Source organism: Dictyostelium purpureum (assembly GCF_000190715.1).
Source record: "Dictyostelium purpureum unplaced genomic scaffold DICPUscaffold_113, whole genome shotgun sequence".
In the NCBI taxonomy this organism is placed as follows: domain Eukaryota; phylum Evosea; class Eumycetozoa; order Dictyosteliales; family Dictyosteliaceae; genus Dictyostelium; species Dictyostelium purpureum.
In genome coordinates, this window is record NW_003519450.1 from 12,728 (window position 1) to 36,737 (window position 24,010).

At 25.7% G+C, this 24,010-nt stretch overlaps 11 protein-coding genes across 11 annotated transcripts; 6 read left to right on the forward strand and 5 right to left on the reverse strand.

Annotated features, from left to right (window-relative positions):
* Positions 1-846: 846 nt before the first annotated feature.
* DICPUDRAFT_78671 (uncharacterized protein) lies at positions 847-1,692 on the forward strand (the record flags this gene model as incomplete). Its single annotated transcript, XM_003287767.1, has 1 exon — positions 847-1,692. One exon carries the CDS (start codon positions 847-849, stop codon positions 1,690-1,692), a length of 846 nt encoding a protein of 281 aa, XP_003287815.1.
* Positions 1,693-2,575: 883 nt separating this feature from the next.
* On the forward strand, positions 2,576-2,837 carry DICPUDRAFT_151986 (uncharacterized protein; the record flags this gene model as incomplete). Its single annotated transcript, XM_003287768.1, has 2 exons — positions 2,576-2,599; positions 2,700-2,837. 2 exons carry the CDS (start codon positions 2,576-2,578, stop codon positions 2,835-2,837), a joined length of 162 nt encoding a protein of 53 aa, XP_003287816.1.
* Positions 2,838-4,939: 2,102 nt separating this feature from the next.
* Positions 4,940-6,135, reverse strand: DICPUDRAFT_151989 (uncharacterized protein; the record flags this gene model as incomplete). Its single annotated transcript, XM_003287782.1, has 3 exons — positions 4,940-5,362; positions 5,436-5,775; positions 5,846-6,135. The coding sequence occupies 3 exons, from the start codon at positions 6,133-6,135 to the stop codon at positions 4,940-4,942; spliced, it is 1,053 nt and encodes a 350-aa protein (XP_003287830.1).
* A 460-nt stretch (positions 6,136-6,595) lies between these two features.
* On the reverse strand, positions 6,596-7,801 carry DICPUDRAFT_151990 (uncharacterized protein; the record flags this gene model as incomplete). Its single annotated transcript, XM_003287783.1, has 3 exons — positions 6,596-7,018; positions 7,092-7,437; positions 7,509-7,801. The coding sequence occupies 3 exons, from the start codon at positions 7,799-7,801 to the stop codon at positions 6,596-6,598; spliced, it is 1,062 nt and encodes a 353-aa protein (XP_003287831.1).
* Positions 7,802-8,218: 417 nt separating this feature from the next.
* On the reverse strand, positions 8,219-9,432 carry DICPUDRAFT_151991 (uncharacterized protein; the record flags this gene model as incomplete). Its single annotated transcript, XM_003287784.1, has 3 exons — positions 8,219-8,641; positions 8,714-9,053; positions 9,143-9,432. 3 exons carry the CDS (start codon positions 9,430-9,432, stop codon positions 8,219-8,221), a joined length of 1,053 nt encoding a protein of 350 aa, XP_003287832.1.
* A 399-nt stretch (positions 9,433-9,831) lies between these two features.
* Positions 9,832-10,476, forward strand: DICPUDRAFT_78675 (uncharacterized protein; the record flags this gene model as incomplete). Its single annotated transcript, XM_003287769.1, has 1 exon — positions 9,832-10,476. One exon carries the CDS (start codon positions 9,832-9,834, stop codon positions 10,474-10,476), a length of 645 nt encoding a protein of 214 aa, XP_003287817.1.
* A 357-nt stretch (positions 10,477-10,833) lies between these two features.
* DICPUDRAFT_78676 (uncharacterized protein) lies at positions 10,834-11,364 on the forward strand (the record flags this gene model as incomplete). The annotated part of the gene is made up of 1 exon (XM_003287770.1): positions 10,834-11,364. One exon carries the CDS (start codon positions 10,834-10,836, stop codon positions 11,362-11,364), a length of 531 nt encoding a protein of 176 aa, XP_003287818.1.
* A 133-nt stretch (positions 11,365-11,497) lies between these two features.
* On the reverse strand, positions 11,498-18,231 carry DICPUDRAFT_151994 (uncharacterized protein; the record flags this gene model as incomplete). Its single annotated transcript, XM_003287785.1, has 3 exons — positions 11,498-12,075; positions 12,154-17,716; positions 17,791-18,231. 3 exons carry the CDS (start codon positions 18,229-18,231, stop codon positions 11,498-11,500), a joined length of 6,582 nt encoding a protein of 2,193 aa, XP_003287833.1.
* Positions 18,232-19,544: 1,313 nt separating this feature from the next.
* On the forward strand, positions 19,545-21,417 carry DICPUDRAFT_78678 (uncharacterized protein; the record flags this gene model as incomplete). The annotated part of the gene is made up of 2 exons (XM_003287771.1): positions 19,545-20,291; positions 20,365-21,417. 2 exons carry the CDS (start codon positions 19,545-19,547, stop codon positions 21,415-21,417), a joined length of 1,800 nt encoding a protein of 599 aa, XP_003287819.1.
* A 152-nt stretch (positions 21,418-21,569) lies between these two features.
* DICPUDRAFT_151996 (uncharacterized protein) lies at positions 21,570-22,083 on the reverse strand (the record flags this gene model as incomplete). Its single annotated transcript, XM_003287786.1, has 2 exons — positions 21,570-21,767; positions 21,835-22,083. 2 exons carry the CDS (start codon positions 22,081-22,083, stop codon positions 21,570-21,572), a joined length of 447 nt encoding a protein of 148 aa, XP_003287834.1.
* A 1,022-nt stretch (positions 22,084-23,105) lies between these two features.
* DICPUDRAFT_33074 (uncharacterized protein) lies at positions 23,106-23,943 on the forward strand (the record flags this gene model as incomplete). Its single annotated transcript, XM_003287772.1, has 2 exons — positions 23,106-23,318; positions 23,395-23,943. The coding sequence occupies 2 exons, from the start codon at positions 23,106-23,108 to the stop codon at positions 23,941-23,943; spliced, it is 762 nt and encodes a 253-aa protein (XP_003287820.1).
* Positions 23,944-24,010: the final 67 nt, after the last annotated feature.

Consider the following 24,010-nt stretch of genomic DNA (forward strand, 5'->3'; position numbering starts at 1 on the left):
GTTGAATAATGGAATAGCTTCCAAAAATAAAAAAACTAAATATAAAAAAATAAACAATAAATAATAAAATAATTATAATCATTTGTTTTTAATCTTTTATTTATAAATATAAAAATTATAATTAATTTATTTAATCAAACTAAATAATTATTATTTTTATATTCAATAAATTAATTAAATTGTCTTTTTTTTTCAAATCTTTTTTTTACAATGTAAAAGTTTACCTATGCATTCTGGATATCAATCGAGAGAGAATTTAATGAAATTTTTAAATCAAATAAATAGATTTAATTAATTTATCAATCTAAAATTTTAAAAGAAAAGGTTGAAACTATTGAATGAAATTCATTAGCTCTATATTATAATAATATAAAAACTAATACAACTATAAACAATTGTTTTTTTATTTAATTTTATTTTTTTTTTATTTTTTTTTAATTGTTTTAATAATTTTTTATTTTTTTTCAATTTTAAAAAAATACCTTATTAAAATTTTTTTTTTTTTTTTCAATAAAAATTATAGCTTTTATACCATATACATATAGTTTTTAATCCATCCAGCTTCAATTTTTCAAAATCACTTATATTTAATAACAATCATTCATTTTTTTTCACTTGTACATATTCCTTTTTTATTTTATATTTTTTTTTTGTAAATAGTTTATATAAATATTTATCTTTTTGTTTTGTACATATTTTTGTTCATTTCATTCACCATTTTTTTTTGTTATTTATATATTTATTTGTAAATAATTTTTTTATTTTTTTTGTAAATAATTATTTTTATTTTTTTATATCTTTTATATTTTTTTTATTTATTAAATATAATTGATTTTTGTAAAAAAAATGGATTTTTTTTTATTTATATGTATTTTTCCATTATTTGTTGGTATCATCGGTTTTTGTTTAAGTTCATTCATAAACAACAACCAAGAAAAAAGTTGGGAATCAGTCAACTATCAACAACAAGAACAATACCAACAGTACCAACAAGACCAACACCAACAAGACCAAGACCAAGACCAAGACCAACACCAACCACAACCACAACAGCCACAACTCCAACAACACCAACAGCACCAACAACACCAACAACCACATCAACCACCAGAGAGACAAATACCCCATCAACTACAAAATAAAAAGTATACTTCTTCACAAATTAGTTGTGATATCATAGAGGATTTGGTCAATTCTTTTGGAAAGCTATGTCTTGAACCTGAATTGACAGAAGTTGAAAAGGCCCGTAAACGTTTAAATGAACGTATGGAGCTTTACCAGTTGATGGCTAGAAGGGAAATTCCAGGTGATGGTAATTGCCAAATGCATGCACTATCAGACCAAATCTATGGTAACCTGAACCATAGTAGAGCCATTAGAAAGTCTATTGTATCTTGGCTCAGAAAAAATAAGAACCTTTCCCTTCCAAACGGTGCCCGTCTCTCTAGCTTTGTCTCAACTAGTTGGGACAGATATTGTAATAATATGGCCAAAAATGGTACATGGGGTGACCATTTAACATTAATCGCTGCTGCAGAAATTTTCAAAACAAATATTTCAATAATTTCTACAGCTGAATCAGAGGGTAATTTTGTAATAGAAGTTACACCAAGTAAAAAAAGCGACAGTGGAATTTTGCTCTCTCATTTTGCCGAATTCCATTACGGTTCTTTGTGCCAATTGCACAATTAATTTTTTAAATAAGTAAGTTATTTTATTTTCCCACTACTTTTTCTAAACTATTGTATATTAATTCATTTTATTTAGCGTTCACCCTTTTTTAAATAATCAAGTAATATCCTTAGAATCCTGGCTATCTCTAGTCCTGTAGTGTAGTGGTAAAATTTATAGTAATACATTAGCATTCATATTGGTCCTCATCATCATTCATATTGGTCCTCATCAGCATCCTCACCGGCATTCATCTTGGTCCTCATCATCATCAGCATTCATTATCAGTATTCTTCTTGGTCCTCAGCATTATCATCATCAGCATCCTCACCGGCATTCCTCTTGGTCCTCGGCATTATCATCATCATCAGCATCCTCACCGGCATTCGTCTTGGTCCTCAGCATTATCATCATTAGCATTCATCTTGGTCCTCATCATTAGCATCCTCACCGGCATTCATCTTGGTACTAAGCATTATCACCATCAGCATTCATCTTGGTCCTCATCATCATCACCATCATCAGCATTCACCATCAGCAGCAGCAGCATTCATCAGCAGCAGCATCATCAACCCCAAAGCTTTAGAAAAGAACTTTTAGTAAATCAATAATAATTAATAATTTTATAAAAAAAAAAAAAAAAAAAAAAAAAATAATAATAAGAGAATATAATCTATTTGATGGATGAAATATATTTTCCCTGGCCAGGCAAATATATTGGAACATCAATTAGAATTAGGATTCTGAAACATCATTAAATTTTCAAATAAAATATAATAAAAGATAATAAATTTTTTTTTTTTATAAATAAAATGTTTATTTTTTACCGTTTTCCTTTTTATTAAAAATAGAACTGTTCAAGTATATAGAGGTTATTTATTCATTGTAGAAAGAAAATTAAAACATGTGCAGATTGCAACTTATGCTCGTAATTTATCTTAATTAAATATTAATATTTAAATCAAAATAAATAAATCAAGCCAACAACCACAATTTAATAATGTAGATGATGTCTTAAAAGCTAAAAGCGAATATTAGAATATGGTTTACCCGTAATCTTTTCAGTATTAGGTTCTGAAGCATCAACATTATCACCATCAGCATTCATCTTGGTCCTCATCATCCTCACCGGCATTCGTCTTGGTCCTCAGCATTATCATCATTAGCATTCGTCTTGGTCCTCATCATGAGCATCCTCACCGGCATTCATCTTGGTACTAAGCATTATCACCATCAGCATTCATCTTGGTCCTCATCATCATCACCATCACCATCATCAGCATTCATCATCATCAGCAGCAGCATTCATCAGCAGCAGCATCATCAACCCTAGAGCTTTAGAAAAGAACTTTTAGTAAAATAAAATAAAATTTTTTTTATAAGGGTTATTTTTATTATTTTTTTTTTAACAGATATATTAATATTCAATAAAATTTAAATCAATTTAAGGTATATAAATAAAAATAAAAATATAAATATTATTTATTTCGAGTAAATTTAACAGCATCTTCTACGACGATGACCAATATCGATATTAATATTGATAATGTTAGTGTTACCACCACTGCATGGATTAAAACATGGATTGAAACCACATGAACTGCCACTTAAGCTATTACCAAACCAAACTGTTTCATTATCAGAGAATGAGACACTTCCAGATGAGCTTAACATTGATTTAGATGAGGCACCGTTAGCTGAGTTCATTGATGAAATAGTTTCTTAAAAAAATAAAAGTTAATATTTATATTTTTTTAAATTTTAAATATAGTTTTATTAATATTTACTAATAATTGACATTTTATATAGTTTTTATCTTTTTATTATGGTTTGTTTTTAATTGAAATGAAAATTAAATTAATTTTGTTTTTTTTATACATTGTTAAATTTGTGAAAGATAATTCACCCAAAAAAATAACTTATAACAACAAGATGATTTTATAAAAACTAAAAAAACAAATTTAATTAAAAAAAAAAAAAAAAAAAAAAAAAATAATATTTAATATAAAAAGATTAAAACTTATTTAAATGAGCTTCAAGCATTATTAGTATGAAAAACCTAAATTTATTTAAAATACATATTTATAATTTTTAAATTATTTTAAAAATATTTTCATTTAAAAATTAAAAAATTCACCTTTTTTTAACATTAATAAAAATTTTCATTGTAATAATTATTTTAATCGAAATATTTACATACAATAACATATTTTTTAATAATTATCAATCTCTATATTTTATTTTTTTATATTTATTAATAATATTTTTTAGAAATGAATAAATCTTTCTTTAACAATGGATGAATCAATTATAATAATTTTAACATTATTGGAAATACTTTTAAATGCTTTAAAATAAAAGTAAGTAATAAACACTTAATCAAAAACAAATATATATAGAAAATGGGATTCGTTGCATAAAAAAGGAAAATTTATGAATTACTGACACAAATTATTTTTTATATTTTGGGTGTATATCAAGCAATATCAATAATATGGAAAGGTATTTCATAAAGTGGTAATGATAAAGAACCTGGTTCGAGTAATTTCATATATTGGTTGCTTAGAATCTGTTTTATCAAGTAAAAGTTAGAATAAGTTTTACCAAGTGTAGTGTAGAGCCCATTGCATAATGTAGTGCAAAAAAATATTTTATAACAAAAATAAATCACTTGTTTAATCAAAATTAGAAGTAAGGAGCCTGTTTCATCAAGTTGTGCAAAATCTGGACAAAGTTGTGGAGTCATTTGTATATGGTGGTTTCATCAACCTCTGGTTTTTATAAATATGTTTCAAGTGGTATATTATCTCATTAGTGTAGAATCTGTTGCACCGAGTAGTGGTTGTTCTTTAACATTTGTTTTCATTAGGTTTTGGTGATGCAAAACATGCTTCATCAAGTAGAACTATGGAATAGTTTATATCAAGTAGTGTGACAAAATCATCTGGGTAATATAGAAAGCTCAAGTAGTGTAAAATATTACATCAAGTGAAAAATTTAATTTATTTCATCAAAAAATGGTTGCCTACATTCTGGATCAAATACTAATATCTTAGAACCTGCATCAGGTAGTACTTCATAATAATCAACATATATTTTAATAAATCAAAAAAGAAATTTAAAAAAAAATAAAAAAATAAAAAATATAAAACTTTTTAGTTTTATTTATCACAAACTATAATAATTGTATATTTATTTGATTATTGGAATTATTTAAATTTAGTATTTATTTATAACTAAAGTAGTTCCATCTTTATTTCAATTTTATTTAAATTAATAAATAAATAAAAAGTAAAATTAAAAATGAAAGAGATGGTAATAATTTAAATGAGTTATTAACATCACATTTTAACTGTGATAAAATTGCAGCATGTTCACCACAACCATCATACTTAGTATTTATAAGATAGTAATCACAATATTCCTTGGCACAGTTGGTTGTAATACAACCTTTAGAAGCTAATGGAACTCCTAAACTACATTCATTAGTTAAGGCACATGTGAATAAATCGGTAACAACTTTACGATCATTTGAACTAACAAGTTGATATTCGTAACATTTACCACATACACAACTGGATTCAGCAGAGGTGCCATTAAGATGGGCATTACATTGAATTGAAGTATCACATGATTCAATATCTGGTTTAATGTAGCTATAAACTTGACATTTCTTATTTATATTGTTACACTAAAAATATTTTAAAAATATTAATGCTCATTATTAATTGTTTCATAATATTTATATTTTATAAAATACATACATATAAGTTCTTTGAGCTATCACATTGATAATCATTATCACCTGCATTGCAATATTCACCTTCTTGAAGAGAGAAATACTTTTTACAAATACCATCATCACTTCCAGCAGGGGCTGAACAGAAACCTTCAAGATTATTGCAGGTACCACCATTTGTTTTACAACCTGATCCTAATTTAGCTGGTAATTGACAAATCTTATTAACACAAATTTGTGTAGCCATTTCGCAATCCATATCTTCCACACAACCATTTACATTTTTACGAGGAGTACATTTATTATTTACACAAGATGACAACTCTGACATACAATCGATATCTTTTGCACATTTCTCTCCATTTCTTTATTAATAGATAATGGTGTTAGTAATGATTTAATTTACCCATATATTATAATAATAGTTATACCTACAAAGCATATTTTATTTCGGAACAAACTCCTTTAGTGTCATTTGAATTTTTTTTATAACAGTATATGCCGATGTAACAATTATCATCTACAAAGCAGGGTTCCCCAACATTTACTCTATTGACACAAATGGATTGGTCGTTAGAAGATGCGGTCCCTGGTGTTCCACAATATCCAGCACCTTGACAAATTTCACCATGTTTACATGTATCTCCGATTGGTATACAGTTACAATTTGCGTTTATATAATTAATTGTTAATAAAATTAGAATTAATGAATAAAAAAATTTCATTTTTTTTTTTGCTATTAAAGACAGATTTAAAATTGTTTTTTAAAAAAAAATTGTTTTTTTATCAAAAAAAAAAAATGTTTTTTTACCAAAAAAAAAAATTGATTTTTTACCAAAAAAAAAATTGATTTTTTTATCAAAAAAAAAAATTTAAATTTAAAAAAACAACACAAAAACATATTTAAAAAAAACCCACTTTTTGGGTAACATTATTTGGTTTTTATTTTTATTTTTTTTAATTATTATATAACTTCACTTGAAATTTTAATATTTTTATATGAGTTTTCAAATTTTTAGTTTCTTTTTTCATTAGTTTTAAAAAAAGTAAAAATAGATGAACTGTTGGGTATCAGTTTTAAGTTTTTTATTTTTTTTTATTTTTTATATCTTCATTAGTTTTAAAAAGTAAAAATAGTGCACTGTTTGGGTGTCTATTGAGTAAAACTAATAAATTATATTTTATTTAAAATAATAAATAAATAAAAAGTAAAATTAAAAATGAAAGAGATGGTAATAATTTAAATGAGTTATTAACATCACATTTTAAATGTGATAAATGCGCTGCTAGTCCACCACAACTATCAAACTTGGAACGTATGAGATAGTAAGCACAATATTCTTTGAAACATTTGGTTGCCAAACAGCCTTTAGAAGTAAATGGAATACTGAAACTACATTCATTAGTTAAGGCACATGTAAATAAATCGGTAATAACTTTACGATCATATGAACTAACAAGTTGAATTTCGTAACATTTACCACATGCACAAATGGATTCAGCAGTTGTACCATTAAGATGGGCATTGCATTGATATAAACCATCACATGATTCAATATTTGGTTTAATGTAACTATAAACTTGACATTTCTTATTTATATTGTTACACTAAAAATATTTTAAAAATATAAATACTCATTATTACTTGTTTCATAATATTTATATTTTATAAAATACATACATATAAGTTCTTTGAGCTATCACATTGATATTCCTTATAATCATAATCAAAATAGCAATATTCACCTTCTTGAAGAGAGAAATGCTTTTTACAAATACCATCATTACCTCCATCAGGGGATGCACAGAAACCTTCAAGTCTATTGCAGGTATCTCCTCTTTTTGTACAAGCTGATCCTAATTTAGCTGGTAATTGGCAAATCTTATTAACACAAATTTGTGAAGCCAATTCGCAATCCATATCATCTTCACAACCATTTACATTTTTACGAAGAGTACATTTATTATTTACACAAGATGACAACTCTGACATACAATCGATATCTTTTGCACATTTCTCCCCATTTCTTTTATTAAAAGATAATGGTGTTAGTATTAATTTAATTTACCCATTTATTATAATAATAATAAAACTTACAAAGCATATTTTATTTCGGAACAAACTCCTTTAGTGTCATTTGAATTTTTTTTATAACAGTATAAGCCGATATAACAACTATCATTTACAAAGCATGGTTCCCCAACATTTACTCTATTGACACAAATGGATTGGTTGTTAGAAGTTTCAGTCCCTGGTGTTCCACAATATCCAAAATTTTGACAACTTTCACCATTTTTTTCACATGGTTCCCCAATTGGTATACAATCGCAATTTGCGTTAATATAATTAAATGTTAATAAAATTAGAATTAATGAATAAAAAAATTTCATTTTTTTTTTTGTTATTAATATAAAATATGTATAATATGTTAAATCACAAAAATTCAATTTTTATAAAAAAAAAAAAATTTTCATTAAAAAAAAAAAAACAAAACAAAAACTTATTTACAAAACCCACTTTTTGGGTACCATTAATTGGTGATTATTTTTTTTTAATTATTATTTAACATTACTTGAAATATTAATATTTTTTTTATATGTATTTTATCTCCATTTTTTGTTTTTTTAGTTTCATTAGTTTTAAAAAAAAGTAAAAATAGATGCATTGTTGGGGTGTCTATTTTTTTCTATTTTTAGTTTTTTTTTTTGTTTTTCTGTATCTTCATTAATTTTAAAAAGTAAAAATAGTGCATTTTTGGGGTGTCTGTTGGGAGTATCTGTTGGGTAAAACCAATAAATTATTTTTATTTAAAATAATAAATAAATAAAAAGTAAAATTAAAAATGAAAGAGATGGTAATAATTTAAATGAGTTATTAACATCACAATTTAACTGTGATAAAACGGCTGTATATCCACCACAACCATCAAACTTGGTATTTAAACGATTGTAATCACAAAATTCTTTGGCACATTTGGTTCTAATGCAACCTTTAGCAGTAATTGCAGAATGTAAACCACATTTATTAATTGAGGCACATGTGAATAAATCGGTAATAATTTGACGCTCATTTGAACTAACAAGTTGGTATTCGATACATCTACCACAACCACAAATGGATTCAGCAGATGTACCATTAAGATGGGCATTGCATTGATTTGAACTATCACATGATTCAATATCTGGTTTAATGAAACTATAAACTTGACATTTCTTATTTATATTATTACACTTAAAATAATTTAAAATATTAATACTCATTATTAATTGTTTTATAATATTTATATTTTAAAAAATACATACATATAAGTTCTTTGTGTTATCACATTGATAATCATAATCACCTGAATAACAATATTCACCTTCTTGAAGAGAGAAATACTTTTTACAAATACCATCATCACTTCCAGCAGGGGCTGCACAGAAACCTTCAAGTTTATTGCAGGTACTATCTCTTGCTTTACAAGCTGATCCCAATTTTGTTGGTGATTGGCATGTACTATTAACACAAATTTCTAAACCCATATCGCAATCTATATCTTCACCACAGACATCTACATGTCTATTAAGAGTACATATATTATTTACACAAGATGATAAATCTGACATACAATCAAGTTTTTTTTCGCATGGTTCTCCAATTCTTTTATTAATAGATAATGGTGATTGTATTAATTTAATTTATCTATTTATTATAATTATTATTATTATTATTATTATATTTATACCTACAAAGCATATTTTATTTCCGAACAAACTCCTTTGGTGTCATTTGAATTTATTTTATAACAAGATAAGCCTACATAACAATTATCTTCTACAAAGCATGGCTCTCCAACATCTACTCTACTAACACAAATCGATTGGCTGTTAGAAGATGCGGTCCCTGGTGTTCCACAAAATCCCATGTCTTGACAAATCTCACCATCTTTACATGTTTCTCCGATTGGTATACAATTACAATTTGCGTTAATATAATTAATTGTAAATAAAATTAGAATCAATGAATAAAAAATTTTCATTTATGTTATAAATATATATATAATATGTTAAATCTGTTTTAAAAATTGTTTTGTAAAAAAAAAAATTTTAAATAAAAAAAATATTTCACAAAAAAATGTTTAAAAAAACCAAATATTGGGTATCAAAAATTGGTGATCAAAGATATTTTTTTTTTTTTAATATAAGATATTTTATAGAAACTCATTATCATAATGCAATTGTGGATTGAAATAAGTATATTTATTTATAAATATAAATATAGTGAATGAAATATATGAATTAAACCACTCACACAAATAAAATAAAAATAATATTTTTTTTTTTTTAAAAATAAAAATAATTTTTTTTTTTAATTTCAAAAAATAATATTATTTTTTTTTTTTTATTTATAAATAAAATTTTAATTTAGTTTTAATAATATGAAAAATAAATATTTCCTTTGTATAAAAGTAAATAGTAGTGATATAAAAAGCAAAGTAAAATCAATTGTAAATGCAATTAAATGTGAAAATAATCAAAATTTTAATAACAATTTAATAAACGAAGGCGAGTATCATATTACATTAGTATTATTTTATGCGGAAGAAAATGAAATTGATAACATTAAAACAATCATAGAAAACACAATCAACAAATTTACTCAATTTTCTGATGATCCTGAAACCTCAAACAAGTGTCTCCAATTTAATTTAAAAGGATTGGTGCAATTGGGTGATATAAATATAGTAGCGGCTTTACAAGATGATGAAAATAAATTAATATTACTAAAATTTATAAATTTTATTAAAGATCAATTAGATTATTATACCAACCATCAAATTCAACTAATAGACGAGAAAACTTGGATACCACATATGACACTATTAAAATATATGGATTCAAATAATACAAATAAAATAGAATTAAAAAATGATATTTCTAAATTCCTTAATTATAATAAGGAATATAACAATTTCCCATTAGGCTATCAAAAAACATATTCAATAGATTTAATTCAATCTGGTTTACCAAGAGATTCAACAGGTTATTATAGTATTAAATTTAATTTACCATTTAATAATTAAATAATAATAGTAATTTCAAAATAACACACAATAATAGTATTGTAAATATTTTAAAAAATAATTAAATTTAAATAAAATAATAAACCAATAAATTTGTTTAAAACAATTCGAAATATTATGACTATTCTATCTATATAATATTATGATAGAATTATAATAAATATATTCTTTTATTTACTTTTATTTTTTAAAAAAAATAACTTTTTTTATTTTTTTTTTTATTTATTTGTAAACCAACCAATAAAAATTATTTTATTTATTTTAAATTATTTATAATATATATTTTTTATAAATTATAAATTTAAAATCTATTTTATTTTTTTTTAATTATTCATTTAAATTCTATTAAAAAAACAAATGAAATTTTTTATATCAATTTTATTAGTACTATTATTTTTCAGTAATTATTTTATAAATTGTGAAAAAATATGTTTAGGGTATTATAATGAAGAAAGAGGAAAACTACTATTTGGTAATCAATTTGAAGCAAATTATACCTATGTTAAAATTGGATCAACAGTTACAATGACAATTAATAGTTTTTTAGTGGATGACTATTTAAATTTCGAAGGTGTTAAATCTCTAAGTGCAGTTTTTAATTGTGGTAAAAATAGACATTGTAATACAAACGAAAATGGAATAGGTTTTGTGACTACTGGTTATTGTTATACCAACCAACAACAAATGTTAATATCATACTATTATTTTAAAAACCAATATATCTACATTCAATTATTATCACCAAACTTATCGAAATGTAATAAATTTCAAGTTTTTGGCACAACATTAGTTTGGAATGTTAATCAAGAAGAAGAAGAAAATAACAATGATAAAAGCGATGAAGATTCTGATGACTCTTCATTTGACCCAAATAAATTAATAAATTAATAAAATTGTTTTAATTTTTTTTATTTTTAATTTTAATTTTAATTTTTTTTTATATTAATAAATAAATAAATAATGCTGATTGACTTTTCCATTTTATACTATTATATTATACTTTTTTATAAATATAAAAATATTAGTTATTATCAGATTTAAAACTATTTGAAAGTCTTTGAGTAAAAGATTTTCTATTGGTATAGGAGGTTGATAATGATGTTGAAAATTGTGATTGTTGGTTAGCTTCCTCTTCTAAAACTGTACTTTCTAAAGTTATACCATTTGTGCTATTTCTTGAACCATTTCTGCTATGAGATTTTGATGGTGTGTTTGGTGAACCGTTGCTATTATTAATAGATTGTGATAATGGAGTTAATTGAATAGTTGGAGTACCACTATTAGAGTTACTATTACTATTGATGGTTTGTGGACTATATGATCCCTCTGGTGGATTTACTCCAAATGTTTCCATTAACTCTACTAATTGTATATAACCTTGTTCCATTTCCTCTTGGAATTCTTGTGAAGATTGATTTTCGACTAAACTTTTATTAATAAACAATGCCTCAGCACAACTACCTAAAAATACTGATAATGATTTCTTTAGTTTTTTTATTTGTTCTTGTGGATAAATTGATCCACTTGAAGTTGTTGGTGGTGGTTGATCATTAGCTGAATTGACTGGTTGAAGGAATATTCTACAAATTTCTTGAGGACCTAAAATGAATAAAAATAACTATATTAATATTTTATAAAATAACTGCATGGATACTCTTAATGTATTATAATACATACCTGAATTTACTTGCAATCTTAATGTACCCTGTAAAACTTGTTGTAAAGTTTTTGGATTTGGATTTTTTGATTTAACTTCATTTAATAAGGTTTCGGTTCTAGTTTCGATAGCTTCAATTGAATTTTCGATTGGTGAAATAATAATTTCATTTTTTCCAGTGACTTGAATTCTTTTTTTAGTATATGGGAAATAATTTTGTACAGTAAGAATAGTCTTTCTCTTATATTGATCAGCTACGGAATTTGCACGACCAGCACCAGTTTCGGTGAATGGAGTTTCAAAAATAAATCTATTTAGGTTTACAGTTTTATCGAATGGAGTTCTTCTTGTTTGTAAATCCTCTTCGGTGAAATATGGTAATACAGATGTAATTTGAAGATAAACTTTGTTATTGTCGTTACTTTGTTGTAAAATTGAATTTGTATCAACTTGAGACCCTTCTATTATTACAATTGAATCTTCGCTAACATTTAATTTCTTAGCATATAATGATTTAAGACGATCTTTAATTTCGACAAGACGGGTAATCTTTGGCTCCTTATAAATAAACTCTTTGCCACTATATTCGTCAAATGATTTACCATAAAGACCTACACGATAATATGAGCCAAGCATACGAGATTGAGTTTTTGTGCATTCGACAATCTTTTTGAAAATATCTTGCAAATCACCATGGGAACGTGCTAACTCCTCATAATTTAAGTGATGTTCGTGAACTGGAATTAATAATTTATAAACAAGATTTGCTACTTCAAAGTAATCAGCTTGTTTTAATAATAAAATTGCCTCTTGAATTAACTTCATGAAAAAGTCTAGAGTGAACGATTGGTTGTCATCTGCGCCATCTTCCTCACGTTCGATATAGGTGTGACTTTCTTCAAGTGAATTCTTATTAATACCCATGAAATTGCTACTACCCTGAATAGTAGGAATTGGTTTGCCAATTAATGAAAGATACTCTGCTACTAATGATGACATATGTAAATAACATTGAGCGGCTTCAACATAGTTTTCTTGAGTACGGTGGAAATCTGCAAGACCTTGTAACCAACAAATTCTGGTATCAGCATTACTCTTATTGTTATCTGCAATACGATGATAGAGATCAGCTACCATTTCTGGATCGTCACGATGATTATTGATTTTTATATTATCAATTACAAATGTATGTAAACGTTTAGTGAGATCTTCGATTTGTTTGCTAAATGATTTGGTACCTGCTTTATCGGCTTGAGCTGCAGCATAAGCATTAATTGTGTCAAGAGATTTCTTGAGGAAATAATCATCTTTAATACTTTTAACAATAGTGGAAAGACCAATAGTAACTTGGGTTTTAGTTCTAACAAAATTCTTTCTGGTTTGTTCGAAATTCTTTCTAAAGAGAATATAAGTGAAAGCAGAAGCTTCTTCACGAGTTACACCATTAACAGAATTACAATGACGAATGACAGCGTTACAAAGATCTAAACAGAACGAATTATTACTTTCAAATAATAATTTGGGGAATCTATAGATGAATTGTCTTAATGTAGCATAAAGTTTTGGAACTAAAAGTACTGGTTGATTCTTTTTTAACATTGAATTTAAAAGAGTAAAGATCTTTTCAATAACATCAAAGTAATGAACAGTCTTTAAATCTCTTTCATATTCATACATGAATTCATCGGCAATGTCTAAAATAACTGATCCAACCTCTAATGCTAAATGACTTTCCAAACGATCATCATAATCTGATACGTTGATTTTATTTTGGGCTGCAATAGTACCCTTCATTCTTTTTTCATTTCTTAGTGTGCTATTATAACCACTGCCACCACCACCTGATGTTGTTGAAATTCCACTACCACTTCCAGTGCTACTAACACTATCAGCTAAACCACCTCGTGAAAATGAACTTGAAATACTTGTATTGCTCGAGCTTGAAACCAACGATGATGGTGAATTGCTACTACCTAATGTCGAAGATCTACTGTCACTTACTGGACTACCCCCTACCATACTTGAGCTTAAACCTCCACCACTATAACTATCTAAAACACTCTTACGACTATCAACACGTTTTTCACGTAATGATCTGTTATAAAGTTTCTTGCTACCAAATGGTGAATTTCTAGAATTTGAATAAAAATCTTCTAAAATCGATTTAGCTGTAGAGGTACGAAGTGATGTTGATGATTCTACCTTATCCATTAAAATATCTTTACCAACAAATTCAAATATCTCTGAGCATTGATTTAAAATATCAAATAGAGTGACGTGCTTTGCCTTTGGCTCTTCTCTCCACCAAATTTTGATAAGGTTTGGATGAATAGTCTTTAATAAGTAGATGAATGATATTAAAATATTTCTCTTCATTATGAATGAATCGTCTTTGATATTGTCCCAATGGTTGACTATAATTGAGAGATATGGTGTGAAAACACCAACAATTCTTTGTTTATTTGAAGTTTCAGGCCATCTAGTATCCATTTCTAAACGTGTTAAAGTATCTCTAAGAGCATTAGCAGCATCCATACGAATTAATGCGATTTTACTTGCAATACCACTTGAAATATTATGTAAAAGTAAATCTGATAAAAAGTGTTTGGAAGTTGATAAAGTTTGTTGTAATTTTAAGTTGGTATCAATACGGAATGGAAGTGGAATATTAAGTTGAACGAAATAATCATTTTGGCAAATGATACGAAGGAATTCGAATTTCAATTCACAAAGCTCCATTTCATTCTCTCCATTTGAATTATTTGAGAAATCAACAACTGCTCTATCGATAATTTTAAATACATAACCTCTGTCAGCAATTGAAAGTAATTGAGAGATGAATGAAGCTAAGCCTCTAATTAATTCTTTAGCCAATTTGAATGTATGTTTTGCACGAGTTGAAGACTCCCATCTTAAGATACTGATAAGTTTAGCTAATTGTGGTCTTACACCTACAAATCTACCCTTTCTTGTTTTATTTTCTTCACGTTTGCCTCTTTCGATCAATGATAATGCCATAGATTTATAAATTACTGAAAAGAAGAATCTAGAGAAACGAAGAATATTTTCTGAATTTTGCTCTTGGAATCTGACTAATTCTAACCAAGTTTTAATTAAAACCTCGTACACTGGTAAAGTTGATCCGTCATTATTTTCGCAATTTGAAAATACATATTTAACGTAACGTTCAAAAATAGAGCTTGATGCATCATTGACCATTGAAAGGATCTCACCAATTGTTATAAATGTCACCATTGAAAGTTCAGATGAATGATTTTGATTGGTCATTAATCTAAATAATTGATTCATAATAATTGGGAAAAATTGTACAATACATTCCATTTTGCTTGATGGTAATAATTTTATGCTCTTAATTAATTGCTCTAAAATGTTATTTGATGGAGTTGGTGCCGGTGGTGTAGAGGAATTTGATGATACTGATTGTGTTAAATTAGCTTGTGATGGCTGTTGTTGTAATGTTGAAGCGGTGGTAGTAGCGGTAGTTTGTGGATTAGATAATGACTGAGAAAGTGGTGAAGTTGGTAAAGATGAATTTGAAATTGGTGGACTTGTTGGAACTGAGCCACCGCTACTATTTAAACAATTATTTATAAATGAAAATTGTGAAATATTATTAAAGAAATTATTTAAATAATCATCTGTACTATGAATGCTAGAAACTAATTTAGAACGTACTTGGAAAATTGGTTTCTTATTATCGATATATTTAATGTGTGCTTCTTGATCACGTCTATTATAACGAGATGGGAATTCATAAGCCAATGGAATATTAAATACTTCGTCACCAATTAATTTGCCAAATTGAATAATTGGTAAAACACCATAAGCAACAGGGTGATCTACTAAATCACTCTTATCGCTACTCTTTTGACATGCAATATGGTAGAATGTAAAGAGAATGTGAAGTGATGGTGATGGAGATAATGGTAATCTAATTTTAACTTCATCATTGAATACTGGGCTTTTTGAATGATATGTAACTTGAGTATAGGCCTTGTTAACAAATGCTTGATTTTTACTTTTACCATAAATTGCTTTTAAACCTTCTGGACACAATGGATTTTCATCGGTTTCCAATAATTGAATTTTACATGTTAAATTACGAGCAGCAAATGATCCTGAACGATTTGATAAATTTAATATTTCGGGATAAATATATAAATTATTTACAAACTCGGTATTAATTTCAACTTTTGATGATGATGTAAATTCTTGACTTTCTTTAAATACATTTTCAATTAAAGTATTTTCTGGAATTTTACCAGGTAATAATATTGGATTTGTCGTTGTGTTATTGTTATTATTGTTATTATTATTTGTATTAATATTATTAACTTTTACTAATGAACTATTTAAAATATATTTATTATTATATGGTGAATCATTATCATTTGGTTTAATTTCTTTAACATCGATTATACATTGACCTGGTATAATTTTTAATTTTTTAGTTGAAGCACTTTTAGAACCTTCAGAAAGAGTTGAATCTAACATTGCTGAATCAGTCATTTCAGAACGATGACGGTATAATGGACGGATAGGAGTATCTTCTGCAACACCTTCTTCAAAGAGTGGGATACAGCCCCAACAAAAAGCCTGTCTAAATTGGCCAAGTCTTTGACAATGAGATTTGATGGATTCTTTGAATTTTTCTTTTTCTTTTTCCTTTAAATTCATTTTTATATATGGCTCTGAATGATCATCTAAATTACCACTGAGTACCTTTTCAACCTTGAGAATTAAATAAATATTCTCCAAGTCTGAACTTGATCTAGAGGCAACAGAAAAGATTGTAGATTTGGCTTGTGATACTTCATCAACAACAGTTGCACCCAAGAAAGCATTGTTTAGCATTTTAAATGATTTATCATTAACAAAATCGAAATAAAAGCTTTCAGATAATCTAGTTTTCTTTTGGATATCATACAAGTACATTGAACAAAAGAATGGTTCTGGTTCGTCATCTTTTTCCCAAAATTTAAATGATAAATCTTTAACAGTAACTTGAATAATTCTTTTCTTTTCTTTTTGATAGGGAGTTGGTTCGTGATATTGTACTGGTGGTTCATAAAGGGTAAAATATGAATATAATGAAAGATCTGTTGCTGGTGTACCATCTTCATTTGGTGTATTATTATTTAATGAAACTTTTTCTTTTCTAAACTGTCTCTCCAAATAATTTAAATGTAATTGATCTGGTCTATCAGTTTTAAGTGTATTTTGAATTTGAAATTGATGTTGTTGTGATAAATATGTAATCTCTTTTAGATTTTGTTGAATTTGTAATTGTTGTTGTTGTTGTAGTGTAGATTGTTGTTGTTGTAGTGTAGATTGTAGTTGTTGTGATGACTGTGAAATACTAATACTAATATTACTATTTAAATTATTAATTGTTACAATTGGTTCAGTTTTAAACTCGACCCTTTCTTCTGTTAATGATGTTACAACTGCTCCTGGTGTTTCGTCTTTATAATAATTAAATGTCTTTAATGATTTCCAATTGTTCATTGAATAAAACCTAATACAATCATCAATATGTTGATTTTTATTTTCTTTATAATCCTATTTTTGAAATAAAAGAAACAATTAGTATATATACTTTTAATTAAAAATATGATAACATAATGAATATTTACAAATGGGTTTGATGAAATTCTATTTTCTTTTGGTAAATTTTCAATTTGATTTTGAACAGTATCATCTGGTATTGTAACTAACTCCCTTGAAATTTCCCTGTTGATTTCCTTTGATTCATAATAATATCTTTCAAAGTCAAATGGATAATCCTCTTCCTTTTCTATTTCATCCTCTAAAAGAATTGATGGAATTTGTCTTGTGTTTCTCTTATTATATGACTCTGTGTATTGTGCCAAGTCGTGGTTTGAGTTTGATTGTGTAAGACTATTACCATTATTTCCGTTTGTAGTTAATGAAGATAGAGATGAGGTGGATGTGTTGGCTTGTGTCGTTGATGCCCCATTAAGTGTGTTGCTCTGTTGCATACTCGAAGTTAAACTTAAACTACTGCTAGTAGACTTTCTACTTTTTATAAATGTTGATATTTTTTTACCTTCCATTTTTTTTAAATTAAAAAAATTAAATTAAAAAGATAAAAAAAAAATAAAAAAAAGATAAAAATAAATTATTTTTTAAAAAAAAAAATAAAAAAATAAATAATTTTATCTAATTTAAAATGCTTATTTTATGGTTATTTATGTTTATTTTAAATATTTAATGTTGTTTTTATTATTATTGTTACACTATTTTACAATTATAAATTATTAATAAAATGCTATTATTTGTAGTAGTGTATAAATAAATTGGTTACTAAATTTAGAAATACACTTTGGTACATATAATTTTTTTAATTATAAAATTTTTTTAAATTAGACATATATAATAATAACAAAATAAAAAAATTTAAAAAAAATTAAAAATAATAAAAAAAAAAAAAAAAAATCAAAAAAAAAAAAAAAAAAATCAAAAAAAAAAAAAAAAAAATCAAAAAAAAAAAAAAAAAGTTTTAAATGAAAAAAAAGAAAAATTGGGTTTTTTAAATTATTTTGAATAAAATGGAACAAAAAAATATAAATTATCACAAATAAATACATATACTTTTTATTTTCAATCCAAATGCACATTACTAAACAAATAATTAAACTAAAAAATACAATGGATTAATTTAAATAGTATTGATTGGTATTCATTATAATAATATTATTATAGTATCCCTTTTTCTGTTTATTAGAATTAATATTTTGCAAATATAAAATCACTTTAAAATAAAAAATGAAAAAAAAAAATACAAAAACAACAAAACCAAATATATTTTCAAAAAATATTTCTTAAATAATATCTATAATAAAAATCAATTCCCCAATTTAATTTTTCGTTTTTAAAAACAAGGGTGTGTGAGTTTGAAACACTTTCAAAAAAAAAAATTTATTCATATTTGGCTCTTAAAAAAATAGAAATAGTACACATCATGTTTTAAATATCTCAAAAAAAAAAAAAAAAAAAAAAACGTATTTAAAACTATTTTTTTTTATATTTTTTTTTTTTTTTTTATTTTTATTTTTTTTTATTTTTTTTTTTTTTTCTTATCAATTTTTTTTTTTCCACACACATTTATATCACAATTTATTTTTTCACATTAAATTATTATTTATTTATATCTTTAACTAATTAATAATTAAATTCTTTTGTTTTTTTTATTTGTAATAATACTATTTATAAAAAAAATAAAATAAAAAATTTTTTTAAAAAAAAAAAAAATTTAGATTTTTTTTTTTTGGTGTTTGTGTGTAAAAATTAAAAAAAGATTGTGTGTTAATTTTTTTAAAATTTTTTTTATTTTTTTTATTTGTTAAAATCAACATTATAAGTCATAATGTCAAATTTTCAAGTAAAGGTAGAAGGTGATCCAAATCTTGCTATGCAAGCTGGATTTTTTGGTGGCCCAAACATGACAGTTACAGAAAGCCATCATGGTCATCACCACAACAGTTCAGAAGTTTCATTTAATGGTGGCTTTGGTATGCCATCAATGACTATGGAAGTTAATGAAACTCACGGTCACCATCACCATCACAGCAATAACACCGCTGAAGTTTCATTCAACAATGGTTTTGGTCCATCAATGACTATGGAAGTAAAAGAAACTCATCATGGTCACCACAGCCATCACAGCCATCACAATAGTGGTAATGCTGAAGTTTCATTCAACAGTAACTTTGGTATGCCATCTATGAATGTTTCAGTCAGCGACTCCCATCACGGTCACTACAATGGAGGTTCAGCACAAGTCGATCTTAATTTAGGTGGTGTTGTCGCAGCCGTTAATGCTGTTAGCAGTGTTGTTGGTGCCGTTGTTGGTCAAGCCATTGTTATTGATACACGTAATCGTATCTGGGTTCAATTAAATCAAGCATCATACATTGGTGGTGATGTTGTTAGTGGTACCGTTGAAATGGACTGTGTTGTTCCATTCTTTGCTAAAGGTGTTATTGTTAAAGTTAAAGGTTTTGAAAGATTATGGCTTCAAGAACTTCGTACCGAAACTGAAGGTGAAGGTTCAAATAAACGTACTGTCTTAAAAACCATTGACCATAAGGAAAATAAAGAATTTTTCAAATCAGTAAGTATTGGAAATTGATTAAAGAAGAAAATGTTGTGGCCAATATACTAATATTATTTTTGCTAAAATAAAGACTATTACAGTTTATCCACAATCAGGTATGGTTAATAGCGGTCATTATAGTTTCCCATTCTCATATCAATTACCAGCAGATTTACCAGGTACTTTTTGTCATGATGGTAAAGATGAAAATGGTGCTTACAGCGCTAAAATTTTATATAAAGTCAAAGCTACAGTCGATGTTGCCCATAAACATGATTTAAAATTCACCTCAAAATTAGTCATTAATGAAAGATGTGGCGAATTAGTTAAACCATCATTTGCAGAAAATAAGAAATCATTCATGTTAACCAAAGGTAAACTCCACGTAAAGACCTGGTTAGACAAGAATGCCTACTTCCCAGGTGAAACTTTAATTGCCAAAGTTAAAGCCAACAATACATCCATTAAACCAACTAGAAAGATGTCCCTTAGAGTTTTCCACAAAATGTTCCTTAAAACTCGTCTCTACCATCGTTACATTAATAACTATGTCTATAAACAAGATTACGACGGTTTCCAACCATGTTTCTATGGTAAACGTTATCTCCCATTCAATATTCCAGTAGATTTAAAACCATCATCATCTTTAGGTAAACACATCACCAGTAGTTACATACTTGAATTAGAATGTGATATTCCAATGGCTATCGATTTACAAGTTGCCTTACCACTTACCTTATTTGCTCCACAATTCCTTTACTCAACTGTACCATCACAACCACCAGGTTGTCCATTACCACCAGATGTTCAATACCGTCATCCATGGGAAAACGATGATAATCAAACATCATGTCGTAAATGTAATAAAGGTTTTGGTTTATTCGCTCGTAAACATCATTGTCGTCACTGTATGAAAATCTTTTGTGATAAATGTACCTCAACCAAAACTCCAATCACAAAATTAGCTTATCCAAAACCAGTTCGTGTTTGTGAAGAGTGTTTCCCAGTAGCCTCACAAGGTGGTCAAAAATACCAATCTGCTAAAGTAATGGCCCAAAACTATAAACAACAAATAGATGCCTATTATGCTCAATATTCATATATTTATAACCAACAAGTCCCATCTGCTCCACCACCACAATAAAAATTTTAATATAAACCTTTAAAATTGAAAAAATAAAACAAATAAAAAAAAATATAAAAAAAAAAAAAATACAAAGTTTTATTTTTATTTCTATTTATTTATTTTATAAAACAAAAATATATTTATATTTATTATATTTATTATATTTAAAATTATGGAACAACAATGACTGGAATTGGAGAGTTTTTAACAATCTTTTCACTAAAACTGCCCAAAATCATCTTTTTTATAAACCCATTACCTCTTGTACCAACAACTACTAAATCTGGCTTTTTATCTTTAATAGCATCAATAATATCATCCATACTTGCTTTAACTACATTAATATATTCCCAATTTAATTTCTCTGGCTGTAAAAAAATAATAAAAATTAATATCTCTTTTAATTGTTATTGTTTCCTTATAATTTATACATACAAACGATTTTTCACATTTATCGGCATAATGTTTTTTTAAATCGTTTGCTTTTTCTTGTTCTTCAATATTTGAAATTTTATCTAAATTATCTGAAATTGGATTTAAAAGGGATGGTGTTTCAATATGGTGTGTAAAATGCATTAAAGTTACTCTATCACCATGATTTGCATCAACCATTTTATTTTTTAAAAATTGAAATGCCCTATTACAATTTTCTGAACCATCAACACATAGTAAATAATGTACCATTTTTTTATTATTGTTTTATTATTTTATTATTATTATAAAAACTTTTCTAATATCTATAAAGAAATAACATAAATAATTATTATGAAAAGTAAAAAAGAAATTTTTTTTAATATTAAAAAAAATAAAAAAATAAAAAAATAAAAAAATTTTAAAAAATAAAATATTATTTTAATTATTATAAAATATCAATGAGGAACGATCGAATTTAATTGAAATTTAAAAATAATTTTATTTTTAGATGAAAAACCCTAAAATAAATATTCTATTTTAAAATAAAGTTTATTTATTGATGGAAAACTTAATGATTTAATTTACTTTTTTTTTTAATAAAAAAAATAAATCAAAGTGCAAATTAAATAAATAGTTTTATTAATATTTTTTTTTAAAATATCATTATTAAATAGTATTACATATATTTAGGTTGTACTACTAATATTTGTAAGGGTTATTAAAGGTACGAGTGATAAAATTGAATGAATTAAAAAAAAAAATTTAAAAAAATTAAAATAAATATTTTGTTTATTTTTTTTGTTGAAAAATGCAGATCACGATTTTTTTTGATAATTTTTTTTTCTTTTTTTTTTTTTTATTAATTTTGCAAAACCCTTTTACTTTTTGTATAAATTATTTTAGATCAACTGTATTTATCTATGTAAAAGTTTTTTTGTATTGTATTGTTGTTTTTATATATTTTATTCATTATTATGGTAATAATGAAGGTTTCTAGTACTTTAAATGTAAAAAAGAAAATTAAAAAATTAAAGTATGTAATATAGTTTTATAATACTATTTATTATAAAAAAATAAATTATTATTAATTATTAATTTATAATTATTAATTATTCTTTTTTTTTTTATTTTTTTCCAATTAATTTAATTTAATTTTTTATTTTTTTATTTTTTTTTTTTTAAATTTTTTTATTTTTTTATATTATTTTTTTATTTTTTTCTGTTTTCTGTTTTTTGTTTATTTCATTTATTTCATCATTGTTTGTATGTGTATATATTATTAATATTAAATTATGTCATCTGAAAGTGGGTTTGATTATTTTAGAACTTTGGTTAGTGGAAGAAAGAAAAGGTTTATCCAAGATGGATTTAATTTGGACCTAAGCTATATTACAGAAAAGATATTGGCTATGGGGTATCCTGCCGATAGTATTCACAAGGCGTTTAGAAATGATATTAATGATGTTTATAATTTTTTTGAAAAATATCATTCTGGTCATTGGAAGGTAATATTTTTTAAAAATAAAAGTGTATGTTTTTAATTTGCGAACTAACATTAATTATATTTTATATTATGTATAGATATTAAATGTTGCAATGGAAATATCATATAAAACAACAAAGGTTGGAGGAAATGTTATTGTCATGGGATTTGAAGATCACACACCACCACCATTTTTATTATTGCTACAAATTATACAGGTTATGGATACATGGTTAAATAAAGATGAAGCAAATGTTATGGCAGTTCATTGTAAAGCTGGGAAAGGTAGAACTGGTACTGTAATTTCAGCATATTTAATTCACTTAATGAAACAAAACACACCAGAAATCTTTTATTCATCCGATACTATATTATTCAATACCATTTCATTTTTTAATAGTATGCGTGCAAATAATAGTGAATGTGTCACTGTGCCCTCTCAAAAGCGTTATGTTGGATATTATATACAATATCTCCGTGACCAGGTTCCACATTCATTAATAGTGAGTCCCCCAAAATTTAAAATTGTTAGTATTGATGTAATTGGCACCTCTCAAAGCTTTAATATTGAAATTCACTTAAACTATAGTCCAACTGTAAGAGATTTGCCAGTAGTAATACGGGGCTCCAATTCTAAAATTTTGTAAGTACCTTTAAATTAATTTTAAATAATATTAATACTAATTTTTTTTATTTATCAGGAATTATTCAGGT